The sequence below is a fragment of the Sturnira hondurensis genome, unplaced genomic scaffold, assembly GCF_014824575.4.
Source record: "Sturnira hondurensis isolate 20B ecotype Veracruz unplaced genomic scaffold, ASM1482457v3 Scaffold0000648, whole genome shotgun sequence".
NCBI lineage: Eukaryota > Metazoa > Chordata > Mammalia > Chiroptera > Phyllostomidae > Sturnira > Sturnira hondurensis.
The window spans coordinates 11,227,396-11,243,768 of NW_028073279.1; the positions used below are offsets into that span (position 1 = coordinate 11,227,396).

Consider the following 16,373-nt stretch of genomic DNA (forward strand, 5'->3'; position numbering starts at 1 on the left):
CTTTCCATGAAAGGTATGGGTAAAGTCTAAGCAAGAGGAGCAAAGAGTATAACCCAAAAAATGAAGGAGTGTTAGAAGGTCAGTACCTTGTGGGATTTTTTATTGTATCTGTTGAAAACTGAGAAATAACTAGGTTAAAACATATATTTAAAAACACTTTTTTTGCTTAGAGTTTTAAAATTCCTCCGCCCTTCCTCCTTTCTAAAGGTGCCCCTTACGGAAGCAGTAGATCCAGTGGATTTGGAAGATTACCTCGTTACTCATCCCTTAGCTGTGGATTCTGGGCCTTTAAGGGATTTGATTGAATTCCCTCCAGATGATATTGAAGTTGTTTATAGTCCTAGGGACTGCAGAACCCTTGTTTCAGCTGTACCTGAAGAAAGGTAAGGACACATTTACCTATTTTTGGTTTCAGTGCAACTACAGGAAAGCTACTTTCCATTATTTGATTTATATCCTATTTTGTTATGGTGGGGTTATGTCTGTCATACAAACAAGAACTGTAGCAACCAGATTCGTCAACATCAGTGCTTTCCTGTCTGAGCTACAAATATGTTTTCTTTTTTAAAATAGTGAAATGGATCCACATGTTAGAGATTGTATAAGAAGTTATACAGAAGACTGGGCAATTGTGATCAGAAAGTAAGTTACATGTTTCTTATAACACTTAAAAATGCTGAGTAGAATACTGAGTAGGATCTATAACTGGATTAAGGTAAATTAATAAATATTATGAGGCCTTTGTTTATTTAAACAAAAGCTGAGGAAGCAAAAGAAGAACCTTTTATATATATGCCTTATTTTAGGAGTTCTACAATAACTTTTACTTATTCTTCTTATAAAATAATAGGTTTGTAGGGGTAGTATTTCTGTATTGCCATAGATCTTTAATAACTAATAGTATATGATAATGATTTATAGTCTAATTCTTTTGATAAATTATCGATAGATATTGGTGAATGATTTTATTAAAAAAGAATCCAGTTTATTGAATGTAAATAGTGAAATATAATAACCAGTTTTCCAGATCAAGCTGTTTGAAACATCTCTACTGTTCATTAACTAAATTTTTACAGGTCTTTGATCTGTACATTTAACCAAGAAAATATTTATAAAAAATAATGTTTTATTCTACCACAAATTTTATTTTTCTAATGGATGGTGTTGAATGAAACACCAGGTGAAGAAGTAAAATGGACTCCTGTGAATATGTTGCCAGTGGCGCAGAGCTTGCGGGCCCCTTCAGTGTCATTGAGCCTCCTGGCCACTATGGCCCTGGGGTTTGAGGGCTGGCACCCTCAGATCACTGCCCACTGACCCCAATCTACTCTCCCTGTGTAAATTCACAGAGAAAAATGAATGGGTGACAACAAAAATTGGTACTGGAACAGTGGGGATCAGCAGTTTTGCACAGGAAGCTTTGGGAGATGGTGTTTACTGTAGTCCGCCTGACATAGGGGCAAAATCAAACAAACAAGATGAGTTTGGTATGTTGGAAAGTGTGAAAGCTGCTAGTGAACTCTATTCTCCTCTAACAGGAGAGGTAATTGAAGTTAATGAAACTCTTGCAGAAAATCCAGCACTTGTCAATAAATCTTGTGAAGGTGGTTTGCAATCAAGATGACCCTGCATAACCCTTCAGAACTAGATGAACTAATGAGTGAAGAAGCATATGAGAAATATGTAAAATCTGTTGAGTGAAGGTGGAACCCCCAAATAAAGTAGCATGAAACAACCTGCTCTAGCATGGTTCTCTTAAGTTAATGTAGATGGAAGATCGAAAATAGCAACTTTTAGTAATACCAGTGGAAAAAGAAACCACAACAGTGCTACTGGAAGAAAATAACCCCCTAACCTTATAATGATTGCAGATAAACACAATATGTACCTTTTTATAACACCCTATAATTTTTAGGCTAGGCTACAGTTAATATTCAGAATTCCTGAAAATACCTATGGTAAAATCCAGTTATCAAAATGATGTAATTCAAAGATAACATTACTATCATGAGTCTTATATAATATTGTAAATTGCTTACATCTGTCTCTGGATTTGGGTCAGAATACTTAATGATGTTGCCATTGGAAATAACTGGCAGTGGAGACAATTTGTATAGTCATTATAGTGTCAGATGATGATTAATGCTGTCTTAATTTTGTAATGTATTGTGTCTGCTGGTGCAATTTTTATACAGTGCAACAACAGCTTTGCAAGAAAACAAGAAAGTTTAATAATAAAATACTCAGCTTCAAATAAAACTGTTTTCTTTGTTAATGTGCATAATGGAGAGAAGAGTCTTTATATGAAGAGTCTTTATATTATGTTATGAACTGTTATTTGTGGAAGTGACGTAATCTGTGCTCATTTGTACTTGCAATGGTGATGTGACCATTACATATTGTTTTGCCCTTATAGCTGCTGTCTTATTTCATCCGGTTTAATATTGTGCTAAGCATCACTCTCAGGAATACTGCTGACATGCTTTTTAGTTTTAGTGTTACCTAATAAAAGCACAGACTGCTACTCTTTATAAAGAAGAGCTGTTTTATGAACTTACAATTTTGATAAGTATTTCAATAGCAAGATTTTGACATTAGTGCTAAACACGTTCCTCTGTCAGATAACACAAAAGTCTTTACATCTATGCATGTGTGTTGGAAACTTGTAATCAGATATCTTAATCAAAAGAGATTAGTTATAAAATATATTAACTTAGAATATGGAATCTACTACTTAATTTTTTTACAAAGCCTCTCCTCCTTTCCCCTCTCCTTCCCCTCTCCCCCTCCTATCCCTTTCCTTCTCCCTTCCCTTCTCTTTCCTCCTCTCTACCCTCCCCCTCCTCTCCCTTCTCACCTTTCTTCCCTCCCTCCTCCTGTCCCTCCTCATCCCCCTCCTTTTCCTCCCCTCCCCCCTCCCTGAGAGAAAAGAAAGGAAGGAGAAAGAGAGGGAAAGAAACATTGATCTTGTATGTGCTTGACCTAGGACGGAATCCACGACCCAGGCATGTCCCCTCACTAGGAGTCAAACCAGTGGAATGATGCCCAACCAACTAAACCACGCTGGTCAGGGCTCTACTACTTAATTCTAATTATGGGGTTGCTGACCTTGATTTAGGCAAGAGGGGAAGACAGTTAACATTTATGGGTACTTACTATGTGTTGGTCATTTTATTGGGTACTTTATATTCATCTCATTTAAGGTTCCAGCAGAAAAGCAGCTCAGGCTCAGAGTAGTTCAGTAAATTTTTTGAGGTCCCATAACCAAATAGTGAAATAATGAGATTAAAACAGGGCATCAGATTCTAAAGCTTATGTATAATTTTTGTTATACTAGATATTATTTATTATCTGCAATGGTAAATGGAAGACAAAAAAGGGTACTTCTGATAGAAGTTTTAAAGTATCCCTGAAAGATAGAAGAAAAGAGGTCTGAGTGGAACATAAGAGAAAACCATAGTGCAGAATAATTTAAGAAGATATATGCAAAAAGGATATGTATATCTCTTAAAGTTATATATATATGTGTATGTATAGATATAAAGAAAACATACACTACAGGGTTGAACAAAAGTGGATTTACAGTTATTTGCATGAAAAATAATAAATAATACAAGAATAAACTCTTTTGTATACTCACGACTGTAAACTACTTTTGCCCCATTGTGTGTGTAGTAGTTTAAGGTCAGAAAGGAGTGAATGCAGGCAGTGGAAGAGGAGTCTGGGGAAACTATTGGGCATTATTTTACTTTGAAACCCCCTATACCACGTGTGCACAGTTGGGGCAACAAAGGTATCTGCCTTTTTAAAGAGTGGTAATTGTAGAGGCTTGAGTTGATAGTATAGTGTCCAGGGAGGGCAAACCTTGGAAGAAGATAGCCGTTGCACCTAGAAGACTCGTCCTGGCAGACTGCCTATCAGCGTGATTTGGCTCTTCTCTATGGAGATTGAGAAGAGAAGACTGTGTAAAGAAGACTACTGGCTGTGGACTGGGTGGAGCAGATACAATATTTCCAGACAGATAAGGGGATACAAATTCAAAAATATGCATAGAACCCAGAATTGCCAACTATTTGATGAAAGCTATTGCATTTGGAAAAGAATTATCAAACTACAAATAAAAACTGACTATCATGAAATAGTTAGTGGACTACATATCAAGGCACATAAGTATAATTAATATCTTCAAAGAGATGTGAATGGATATGGTAACCAGACAAATATCAACTATTTGTCTTTGGAAATTAAAATTTTGCTCAGTGAAAAAATATTAAAACTCAGCAGATGGGCTAAATGCCAGAGGTGACTAGAGAGTGAATTAGATGAAGCCACAAGTTTTCCATAATTTAGCACAAAGGAGAAAGAACAGAAAATACTTCATTTATTTATTCATTCAACAAATACTTATTGAGAGTCTTGTATATGCCAGCTATATACAAAGCAGTGATGATACAACAATCAACAAAACTAACTCCCTACCCTCATGGACCTTACATTAATTGAGATGAGGGCAATGGACAATAAACAAACACAGATAAATATGTATCAGATGTGGTGCACCTAACTCTTGTGGAGAAAAAAAGTAGAGTGAAGGGGATAGGGAGAATCAAGAAGAAGGGCTCAATTTTCTACTTCATATAAGTAATCAGAAGAGACCTTACTGATAAAGATGAATTTGAGCAAAGACCTGAAGGAATTAAGGGGGTGAGCCCTTTGTATATCTGGGGGAAGAGTGTATTAGAGGGAAGAACAGTGTATGCAAAGGCTTCATATTGGAAGCATGCTAGGAATGTACCAGGAATAGCAAAGATGTCAGTGTAACTGGAACAGAATAAATGAGGGTGAGAATGTCAAGATAGGAGGTCACACAAATGATAGTGTGTAGGGGGTTGATGGGTAATCATGTAGAGCCTTATCACAGCAATTGACCAGAGGACACAATGGTAATACATAGAAGAGTATTAATCATGAATGTCAGCTCTGTAGAATTTTATACAGTTAGCTTTTTGGAACATAAAGGAGATAGTCCTGACCTGTGTGGCTCAGTTGGTTGGGCATTGTCCTGCAAAGCGAAACGTGGGTTCAGTTTCTGGTCAGTGCACACCCCCGAGTTGTGGGCCTGCCCCTGCTCAGGGCATGTGCAAGAGGCAACGACTGATGTTTCTCACATTGATGTTTCTCTTGCTGTCTTTCTACCTCCCTTGCCCTCTCTCTAAAAATAATTGAATAAGAAATTATTTATAAAAAAGAAGATAAAGGAGGCAGAATGTAACATTATTATTGATTATTAGAGCAACTTAGATATGCAGCATCACAAGTCAAGGCACTAAACATTTCACAAAAAGTTAAAACATCTGAGTATACCTTTCATGTTACTGTATGGAGTGCCTTTATCTTAGTTCTTCCAGAGGAAATTGCTTCCTTTTATTTTGTGATTATGCTGTGATGTGAATGTCATGTAGCTGCTATTTTTGTCCGCCAAAGGGATATCCATTTTATTTTGAATTTGAGCTAGGGGGCACTGTTACATGTAATACAAGCATAGAGTACTACGTTCAGTGCAACTTGGGGAGTACTTCTTATGGCCACATTCCATGGCACTCTACAAGATTAGGGGCTCAGTTGGCACTTGCTGATGGTTTGAACAGTGGTACTAATAACAGTAATGACTATAAATAACAGTGTACTTCTATTTCAATATCCTCAGCAACAAGACATGATGTCAGTGATGCATATATTTGATTCTTCATTATTTCATAAATAATTATCTGGTAGTAAGAACCATACCATCCTCTGTTAATTAGTTGTTTTTGCTCCAATTAGAAATTTACCCTGTTTGACTGTATGAGGTATGAACAATTGCTCTTTGGTCTTAGTGTCTTTGATGATCTTGGATATCAGGTTGTTAGGAAAGAAGGAAACATTAAGAGTGAAATAATACATGTTAAGTAATATATGTATACAGTGATGTAGATCCTGACCTTTTTATTTTAAAAGGTCTGTGGCTTTAGGTTGGTTAAGATACCTGAGCGATGTAGCAAAATACTTTGGCTCTTTGAAATTTTAAGATTCAATGTTTTTATGTCTGTTTTTTGCTTTTTAAAATTTTATATTATGAATGCAATATATATTTTCGACTCTAACATTTTATTCTTTGACATGGCTTTCCATTCTTTCCTTTTACTGATTTATTCTATGAACTGAAAGAACAACTTTATTTTTGTAATTTGTAATTTATTTTAGTTTTTTCTGTCACCATTTGTCCTCCTTGTATTGTACTCTCTTCCACCTGCCACCCCCTACCCCCCTAGCCACCACACTGTTGTCCATGAATTCTTTCTCTTTTGTTTTTCTTTTTTCTTAATCCCTCTATCCCTGGTCCTCCCCACTTACCTCTGGTCTCTATCTATGAGTCTCTCTCTATTTTGCTTATTAGTTCAGTTTGTTCATTAGATTCCACCTAACTTTAAATTATATATACATGGTTGTCATAAAAAAGAAGGAGAATATGATTTACGTCTAGAAACTCATAATCTGCTCTGTAGTTGGATAAAAAGAACTTTGAGTGGAAGTTTTCTTAAACCTCTGGTTGAATGTTTAGCACACTCAAAACTGCAAGAATATACCTCTATTATGTAAAGAAATAATGCAGAGAATATTTAGCTTATTATTAATGATGAAAAAGTAAAAAATGTTCAAAAATTAATATTGATTTAACTGTTTTATTTTGAATAGGTATCATAAACTGGGAACAGGATTTAATCCCAATACATTAGATAAACAGAAAGAAAGGCAAAAAGGTTTGCCAAAACAGGTCTTTGAATCTGATGAAGCTCCAGATGGCAGCAACTACCAGGATGAACAAGTAATATTTTTATTTTTAAATGACTATAAGTGTTTTTTAATAGTTTATGTCTTATCCATTAATTAATATACTTATTTTTTAATGTTTTGCATGACAGGATGATCTTAAAAGACGTTCCATGTCAATAGATGATACTCCAAGGGGTAGCTGGGCCTGCAGTATTTTTGACTTGAAAAATTCACTTCCTGATGCTCTGCTTCCCAATTTACTTGATCGAACTCCAAATGAAGAAATAGACCGTCAGAATGATGACCAGAGGAAATCAAACCGCCACAAAGAACTCTTTGCTTTGCATCCATCACCAGATGAGGTATAGTTATTGGGGAATATAGACACAAATAATTAAGAAATAGATATTTTAGAAGTATGAATTGTATATATTATTACAATAATAGAAAATAAAATTTAATTGAAAAATAGCTGTATTTTTGTAAATAAAATGTAGTTTTTATTCTAGCAAATTTATCCTTAATGAATAACTTCTGTGAATTTAGCATACTTATGATCTAATGACTTCTGTTTGAGGATAAATAGGTCATTGTATTGTATGTTCAGTTATGAAAACTAAAAGTATTAAGTTAATAAAATGACTTCTTAAAGAAATTATAAAGGGTTGAAATATGACAAGCATGTTCCTTTTGGTGTTGTTTGTCAATTTGTAGGAAGAACCAATAGAACGACTTAGTGTTCCTGAGGTGCCCAAAGAACATTTCGGTCAAAGACTTCTTGTAAAATGTTTATCACTCAAGTGAGTATTTATTTTGTTTATTGTATCCTTGTTTACTGTGTTCTTTTGAGAAGCATTGCTCTTGTGAATCTGAGCTTTAGAGCATTTTTGGCTCACAGGTGACGATGACAGTGACGATGACATTTTGCCACAGCTATACAGTCAGTCTTAAAACCTGAGGAAAAAAAAGTTCACTGAAACACTGTTCTCTAGTGTTAGTAGGTACTGTTCTTGGCTTGGGGGATATAAAGACAAAGTACCTTTTTCCTTAAAGAATTGATTGTACATATTACATGATAGGCTTTTTAAAAAAGATTTTGAAGTATATGTTTTTTTCCTTAAAAAATGTCAGTGCGTATTCACATTTGTATTCTGAGTCACAGAGTGCTTTCTCTTACTTTGTTTCATGCCTTCAGAGTAATTCTACGAGGTAGATATTATTTTCTTCATTTTACAAATGAGAAAACTAGGGTTCAAAAGCATTAGCAGAGTTTAACTGGCGTGTTCATCATTGTGCAACCAGTAACTCAAAAACAAGCTATGTTCTTTTCATCCTATTATGTTAATATTATTAGTTAGTTAGTTATTAGTTCTGACTTATGAAAAAAGAAATTTCAATCCATAGAGCTGTTTTGAAAGAAGCAACTCATCAGTACAAACCACTTCTGTGTATGGATAACATGTGCAGTTTTCTCCCTTTGAAAGCTAAGACTTTATATATTTAATTGAACTTATTCAGAAACCTGTTAGATTTAGTGTATTGGGTCTTTCAAATATCTGGACATCTGTTTATAATCTTTTTTTAAGAACAAGTTTTTATATAATTTACTTGTCATAAATTTCACCCTTTTAAAGTAAGTAGGTTGGTGGTTTTTAGTACATTCATAGTTATGCAATTATCACTACTATCTAATTCTAGAACATATTCATCACCTTAGAAAGAAACTCCATAACTGTTAGTAGTCTGCTCAGGTTTTCATAACAAAATACCATATACTGGGGGGATTAAACAACAGATTTTTATTTTTTTATGGTTTTGGAGACTGTGAAATTCAAGTTTCTGGTAGGATTGGTTTTTGGTGACACCTCTTTTCCTGGCTTGCAGATGGCCATGTCATTGTCCAGCAAGAAAATTATTTCTAATATTTAGAGGATTGTTTGTCTAGACATTCAGGGAAACCCCACCCAGGCACAGTTATGTGGGAAAGGAACAAACTCTTCTCTACCCCCAAGGTTCTTCTTTTAGTCTAATAATCAAATAGGCATGAGTCATATTAGCAAGAGAAAATAACCAGATTTATGCAATGTACATAGGTATAAGAACCCCACATACATGAGACAGTCAGGTCTAGCTAGGGATGACATAAGGCATGCACCTTGAAGGCTTCAGAGGGTCATTGGAATTAACATTTCTGTTACCTTTGACTCATTTTTTGCTTATTTTCAGCTGCATCTAAAATTTATATGAAAATACAAAGGGCCAAAAGGAGACAGGATGGTTCTGAAGAACTTTACAAAAAGCAACCATATATGAACACTTTATGAAGCTACATAATTAAGACATGATAGCATTGATATACAACTAGACAACTAGACCAATGGAATAGAGCTAGCAGTAAACGTGCATGTGTATGGATTTTTGATTTACCATAAAAGTGGCATTGTAGACAGTGGGGAAAGGCTAATCTTTTCAGTAAGGTGGCCGGACAGTCTGATATCTGTTTTATTAGTCTGTGTGTGGTGTTTCTCTCTCTTTCTCTCCCCTACCACCCCTACTGTCTCTTCTTTCTTTCTGTCTCCCTTTCTCTACCCCTTCACCAACAGAAGGAGAAGAAATTTCCAATACATACACTTGACAAAGTGCTCATAACCAGAATACATAAAGAAGTATGAAACGACGAAGAAAAGGTCAAACAGTAAATAGAAAAGTAGGCGAAAAGGGGATATCCAGGTGGCCATTAAACACGAAAGGATGCATGTTAAAAATCTAATAAGATTCTGCTTACCCACCAGATTCGGTTAAAAGTAAAAAAAGGACTGGCAAATCAAAAAGACTGGCATTATCAGGTGTTCCAGAGGGTGTGGAGTAGAGGCTGGCTTATGTAGGCAATATCACCAAGATCCCTCTTCTTTTGGCTTGTGGGTGGGTCTGCTAAGAAAAGCATCAGTAGGAAGTCAGAGGGTGGAAGAGAGTGAGATCAGGTTGAGATATTATTTTTCTTAACTCCTTCCCTGCTAGGTCACATCAACTGGTTGCTTTCCTGTCCCCAGGGCCACAGTTTTTGTGAAGGGTTCTCCATACAGCTGTTTTTCTGTGTTTTGGTTACCACTTGCACATTCTCCCTTAGGTCAAGGGTTGGTAATGACTTGCTGCTGTTGCTGTGTCCAGGGAATAGCACTGTTTGTAGTTGTTTTCCCTAAATTATGTCCAAATCTTTATAAATGGCCTTTTATTAAACTCTTAACCCGATGAAAATATGTTGTTTGTGATTTAAAAATGAGATTATTGACATTTTTGTCTGGATAATTATTTGTTTTCTGGGGCTCTCCTAACAATGCAGAATAGTTAGCCACATCCTTGGCTACTACTCAATAAATACCAGTAATATTCCTGCAGTAATGATAACCCGAAACATCTCTAGGCATTGCTAGAGGATGCAGATGAGTCCTTGGTTGAGTAAAACCATCATTCTAGCATTTTAGTTAACCTCGTACTGTGTTTTGTTTCATTCCGCAAATAATTACTTAATGTAAGTTGTTGTTTGTGGAAGTCATTAGAGATCTCACTTAATCATAGAGTTTTAAAATAAGTCATGAGAATTATTATGCCAGCATTTAAAATGATAATGAGATTAATATTTATGGCATAGAAATATATCCATAAAATACTAAGTTAAAAAAGCAGACTACAAAATAATGTAGTCAGTGACATTCTTCATTCAAAAAAAGTCAATTTAACAAGTGTGTTTATGGATAGAAAAAAGCCTAGATGGATGGGCATTAAACTGTTGATTATGGTTCTCTCCATGTGGTGGTATTTTGGATGCTTCTATTTTCTTCTGAATGTTTGTATGTATCTGCTAAAGTTTTTACATTTAATATGTGATTTATAATATGAAAAAGAAAACATTAGGTCTTTACTTTTAAAGTTTAAAGTCCAACATATCCACATACATAAATAACAAAATTATAGGTTAGAAAGTGCTTAGTGTCAGAAAATAGATTTAAAATGCCATGAGTTTTGGGGCACAGATTACTTACAGCTGGAGAAATACAGTAGGTATACAGTAGGTAATTGTTGCTATAAACTGTGAAAGATACGCCCAAAAGAGGGTGTTTCAGGAAGAAGCAGCATAGATGGTGTAGCACAGATTAGAAAAGTACAAGATATTGAGATTATTTTTGGAATGAGAATTTCTCTCCAATCATGTTTTATATTTACTTTAAAACTGCTTCATTCTTTTTCTTCCTAAAGGTTTGAGATTGAAATTGAACCCATTTTTGCAAGTTTGGCTTTATATGATGTCAAGGAAAAGAAAAAGGTAAGGTTATATGGTTTAAACTTAATCTTTTATCATAATCATAGGTTTCAGAAACCTGATTTTAAGTTTTTTATTTTTTTATTGTTGACACTAGTACAACTGTCCACTATTTTCCCCCTCTTTGCCTCCCTCCAGCCAGCCCCTGCCTCCCCCACAGTGGCCTTCACTACATTGTTGTCTGTGTTTGTGGGCTATGGATATATGCATACATGAGGTCTGTCTAGAAAAAAATCTAGCCACTGCTAATGTAACAGTAACAGTTTGCATGACATTGATGTAACCTGGCAGCCAAGGAAAGTGGATTGTAGTGCACTTGCGTGAACAATGATGACTTCACTGTACTAGTCATTCCATACACCGTTGAATAAGCATGTGTACTGTGTGGCCCTCACATTCAAGATGACTGGGCAAGCAGAGCAACGAGTCTGCATCAGATTTTGGGATAAGTTTGAATGTTCCTCTGTGGAAACTGTTTGGATGATTCATGAAGTTGTAGCTATGGGCAACTGGTGATTGACCCTTTATCACAACAGTGTGCCTGCTCACACATCATGTCTCTTGCAGGGGCTATTTTGGGTGAAAAATCAAATCACTCATGTGACTCAGCCCCTCCCCTACAGCCCAAATTTGGCATCTTGTGCCTTCTGACTTGTCCCCAAACTAAGGTTATTTTAGAAAGGGAAGAGATTTCAGACTGTCAGTGAGACTCAGGAAAATACAACTGGGCAGCTGACGGCGACTGGGGGAACTGCATGAGGTTCCAAGGTGCCTACTTTGAAGGGGACTGAGCTGTCATTGTATTATGTACAGTGTTTCCAGTATCTTGTATCTCCTTCAATACATGTCTTTATTTTTCATATTACATGGCTGGATAGGTTCTGGACAAACCTCATATGTTCTTAGGCTAATTTCTTCCAGTCCCTTCTACCCCTTTCCCCTCTGAGTTCTGTCTGTTCCATGGATCCATGCCTCTGGTTTTATTTTGTTTGTGAGTTCAAAATTATTTTGTTCATTAGATTCCACATATGAGTGAGGTCATATGCTATTTATCTTTTTCCGACTGGCTTATTTCTTAAGTTGTTTTATAAAATAAATTAGTTTTTATGAAAATTATTAAACATGGATCTTTTAAAAAGGAAATAATTTAAGACTTGTTAAATATTTTATTCCTGTGAAATAATTTAGTTGGTACCTAGTTTTTATTTCATTGAATGAGTTCCAAAAGCCTGTAGCAAAAGTAACTTTCTTTTAATTTAAGTAATGGAAAAGATACTACAAGAAACGCATTTTAGACAGTCTATAAAACATAAGAATGACAATGACAGTGAGTTTTTGTTGACATAATTTTCAGTTTCTCACTAGATAAGAGATCATTTATGTATATTTTAAATATTTTGTCTTAAATCCTGCCCTTAGTTTTATCATCAGAGTTTACAGAAGGCTGTCTCATCACAGCATTTCTTAACATTCTAACCCTAAGATGTAGCAGAAACTTGACTTGGTTTCAGTGACATCTGCTGTCAAAATATTATGGTTTCCTGCAGTGGAACTCTGCTCCAGCAACTTATTTTTGCTGCGTGGACAGCAGTGTGGTGACTGCTGGGTGGAGGGGGGTGTAAAGGGACTAAATGGTTATGGAAAAAGATACAATAAAGATTAAATAAAAAACAAAAACAAAACTGCCGAGATATTATTCATGTAATTTTTAAAAGAAAACTTGGGGTAATTCATCTCAATAATAATTTTTGGGGTATTATTAGAGGTTACATTTATAATCAAAAGAGTTTGAGATATGCTTCTTTAGACTGTTTATTATATTTCCCAAATAGTTTATACATTTCTTTTGCCTTGATTTAGACGTGTAAAAATTGGTCAATGAAATATATGACAAAGTATGTTACAGTATATGTTTTAAAATCTATAATAACTTAAGACTAGGTATGTATGATTTCTGTGAGTTTTTTTAAATGTACAGATTTAAAAATATGTTTGTATTTTTTAGATTTCAGAAAACTTTTATTTTGACCTTAATTCTGAGCAGATGAAAGGAGTGTTACGCCCACATGTGCCACCTGCTGCCATTACCACCCTGGCAAGATCAGCTATTTTTTCTATCACTTATCCTTCCCAAGATGTTTTTCTTGTAATAAAGGTGAGAATAATTTTAAATGTATTTGTTTATTAGTACATTTATACTTGTTCCCTATTGATATGGCAGCTTTTCATGGACACAGATTTTACCTTTACTTATTTTTTCATCTTAATATTCTTTAACGAATTGTATAGGTGCTACTGAATTTTTTATTTGAGTTAGGGGTTATGTTAGTCAAGGTTCTCCATAGAAACAAACTGGTGAAATGTAGACATATAGACACACACACAGGAAGGAACTGAGTCATGTAATTATGAGGGCCGACAAGTCTAAAATTTGTAGGACAGGCCAGCTGCCTGGAAATTCAAGTAAGAGCTGACGTTGTAGTCTTGACTTTGAATTCTGTAGGGCAGCATACCAGGAACTCAGGCAAGTAGTGTTGAGAATGCCTTTATGGAGAAACCTAAGTCTTTGCTCTGTGGCCTTCAATTAATTAGACAAGGCCCACCCCCCCATCTTGAGGGTAATCTGTTGACCCTCAGAGTCTACCGATTTAGATGTTAATCACCTTTAAAAAATGCCTTCATAGCAACATTTAGTCTGGTATTTGATCAAACAATTGGGCATTATAGCCCAGCCAAAGTGACCTATAAAATTAACCATCTCAGGAGCTATACCATAATTTTATTACTGAGTTCCTAAATTATATACTGGTAAATATGAAAATCTAAATCATCGAGGTTATGGAGCATTATGATTTAACTGTCAACCAAGTAAGAATATTCAAATCCTAAAATTTGAATATTTTTAAGCTACTTAGGGCAGTGATTTTAAACCTTTTTCATCTCATGGCAAACATAAATTAATCACTAAAATTCTTTGGCATACTAAAAAATATATTTTTTGCTAATATGCCCCCAAAAGATATAATTTTGATTGATTTATAAAATAATAATAATATTAGTAATAGTAATTACCTACCCTTTTTGGTCCAAAGTGACTTTTAAAAAAAATTATGTGCCTATACTTTATATAAGGATTTCTTAATAAGAATTAACCAGTCACATGCAACCTTATTAGGTGATGTGTCCAGTAAGATGTAGCTCTGATATATGACCTATATATTTATGGTTCAAGACAGGACATTCACATCGGATGGTTATTGTTGTGTTGGCTGTTGTCATTTTTTTACTTGGTAATCTAAAGGAAAAGAGGACAGTTTCTGTGACTAAATAGTCAGGTATTACATATTTTAAAAATTCTTGGAGCATACAAGTTGAAAATTGCTGGTGTAGATGTTATGTTTAACATAAATACATCAAACAGTTTCCCATAATGATTCAATCATTTTATACTCTTACCAAACTGGTATTTGAAAGTCTTCTTAATTATAGTCATTCTAGCATTCATTGTTTATAATTTGCCTTTCTCCTGATAATACTGATTTGTCCATCCTTATATGCTTATTGGTCATTGGAGATTCTTTTTTGTGAAATGCCTGTTGAAATCATTTGCCCATATTTTTATTGGGTTGTTTTGACTTTTGTATTATTGATTTGTAGAAATTCTTAGTACATTCTAGATGTTAGTTTGTTGTTGGTTATTTTTATTCCTCACATTTTTTGCTACTCTGTGCTTGCTTTCTTCCAGAATGTTATTTTTGATGAATCAAAATTTGTTGTTTTATGTTGTCTAATTGATGAACCTTCCTCTTTATGGCTATAGTATTTTGTATATAATTTTTTTGCTTCACTGAAAGTCAAGAATGTAATTCTCTTTGGTTATCCCTTATAAGAGGAATTATTTTAACTTTCACATATAGACGTATAATTTTTATGAAATTGAACTTTGTGTTTGCAGTGAGGTAGAGATGAACATTAAACTTTTACCTTTCCCCCAAATATGAATAACCAAGTGACAAAACACTATTTTTGAGAAGATTTTCTCTCCCCATTACTTTTGCAAAGTCTCCTTTGTGATGTGAGGTTGTTTCTCTGGAGTCTTTTTTTGTCCCACTGCTGTGTTTGCCATTTCTTGCTGGAATGTTGACTGGGATTGCATTAAATATATACAGATTTATTTGGGAAGGCTGACATATTTTTAAAATATAGTTTAATGTGATTAACAGCAAACTTATAGGAACAGCACAGAAGACAGACATTAAAAACATACTTGCATGGAGGACAACTTAGTCAGAAAAGTATAGTGATTGGATGGAATCTACTATGTGGTTTTTTTTTTAAGATTTTATTTATTTATCTTTAGAGGGGAAGGAGAGAGGGAGAGAAACATCCATGTACAGTTGCCTTTCATGCGTCCCCTGCTGGGAACTGGCCTGCAGGGAACCTGCCTGCAACCCAGGCATGTGCCCTGACTGGGAATCGAATCGCGATCCTCTGGTTCGCAGGCCTGTGCTCAATCCACTGGGCTACACCAGCCAGGGCTGATGGAATCTACTATGTGATAAAAATGCTACAAACACCATTTAGTTGCCATCAAGAAGAAATTTACTTGTTTACCCTGGCTGGTGTAGCTCAGCGGATTGAGCGCGGGCCTGCGGACCACACGACCGCAATTTGATTCCCAGTCAGAGCACATGCCTGGGTTGCAGGCCAGTTCCCAGCAGGGGACTCACGAAAGGCAACCATACATTGATGTTTCTCTCCTTCTCTCCTTCCCTTCCCCTCTAAAGGTAAATGAATAAAATCTTTTAAAAAAAGAAATTTACTTGTTTAAAAAAATTCAGATGCTGGCCTTGTCCAGAAAAATTTAATAGGTTTATTTATATTGTTATAAAGTTGAGCTACTTGAAACATGTTCACTGAAACTCTTTGACTTGCATTAATGCTTTATTTCCCCAAATATATATATATATATTAATCTTTTTAAAAGATTTTATTTATTTATCTTTAGAGGGGAAGGGAAGGAGAGAGGGAGAGAAACATCAATGTATGGTTGCCTCTTGTGCATCCCCTGCTGGGAACTGGCCTGCAACCCAGGCATGTGCCCTGACTGGGAATCAAACCGCGGTCGTGTGGTCCACAGGCCCGCACTCAATCCACTGAGCTACACCAGCCAGGGCCCCACATTTATATTTAAAAGATGCACACATAAATGAAAATGGAAAAGTGCCAATACCTGATTTCT

The 16,373-nt window shown here is 35.3% G+C and overlaps 1 protein-coding gene across 6 annotated transcripts in view; it reads left to right on the forward strand.

The window, feature by feature from the left end:
• Window positions 1-16,373, forward strand: part of DOCK7 (dedicator of cytokinesis 7) — a 217,597-nt gene that overhangs the window by 29,932 nt on the left and 171,292 nt on the right. For all 6 annotated transcript variants that reach the window (XM_037043560.1, XM_037043513.1, XM_037043528.1 and 3 more), the window contains exons 3-9: window positions 208-383; window positions 574-642; window positions 6,736-6,865; window positions 6,963-7,175; window positions 7,528-7,613; window positions 11,068-11,134; window positions 13,137-13,286. In XM_037043560.1, the coding sequence (XP_036899455.1) occupies window positions 208-383; window positions 574-642; window positions 6,736-6,865; window positions 6,963-7,175; window positions 7,528-7,613; window positions 11,068-11,134; window positions 13,137-13,286 (891 nt within the window). The remainder of the gene's footprint in view (window positions 1-207; window positions 384-573; window positions 643-6,735; window positions 6,866-6,962; window positions 7,176-7,527; window positions 7,614-11,067; window positions 11,135-13,136; window positions 13,287-16,373) is intronic.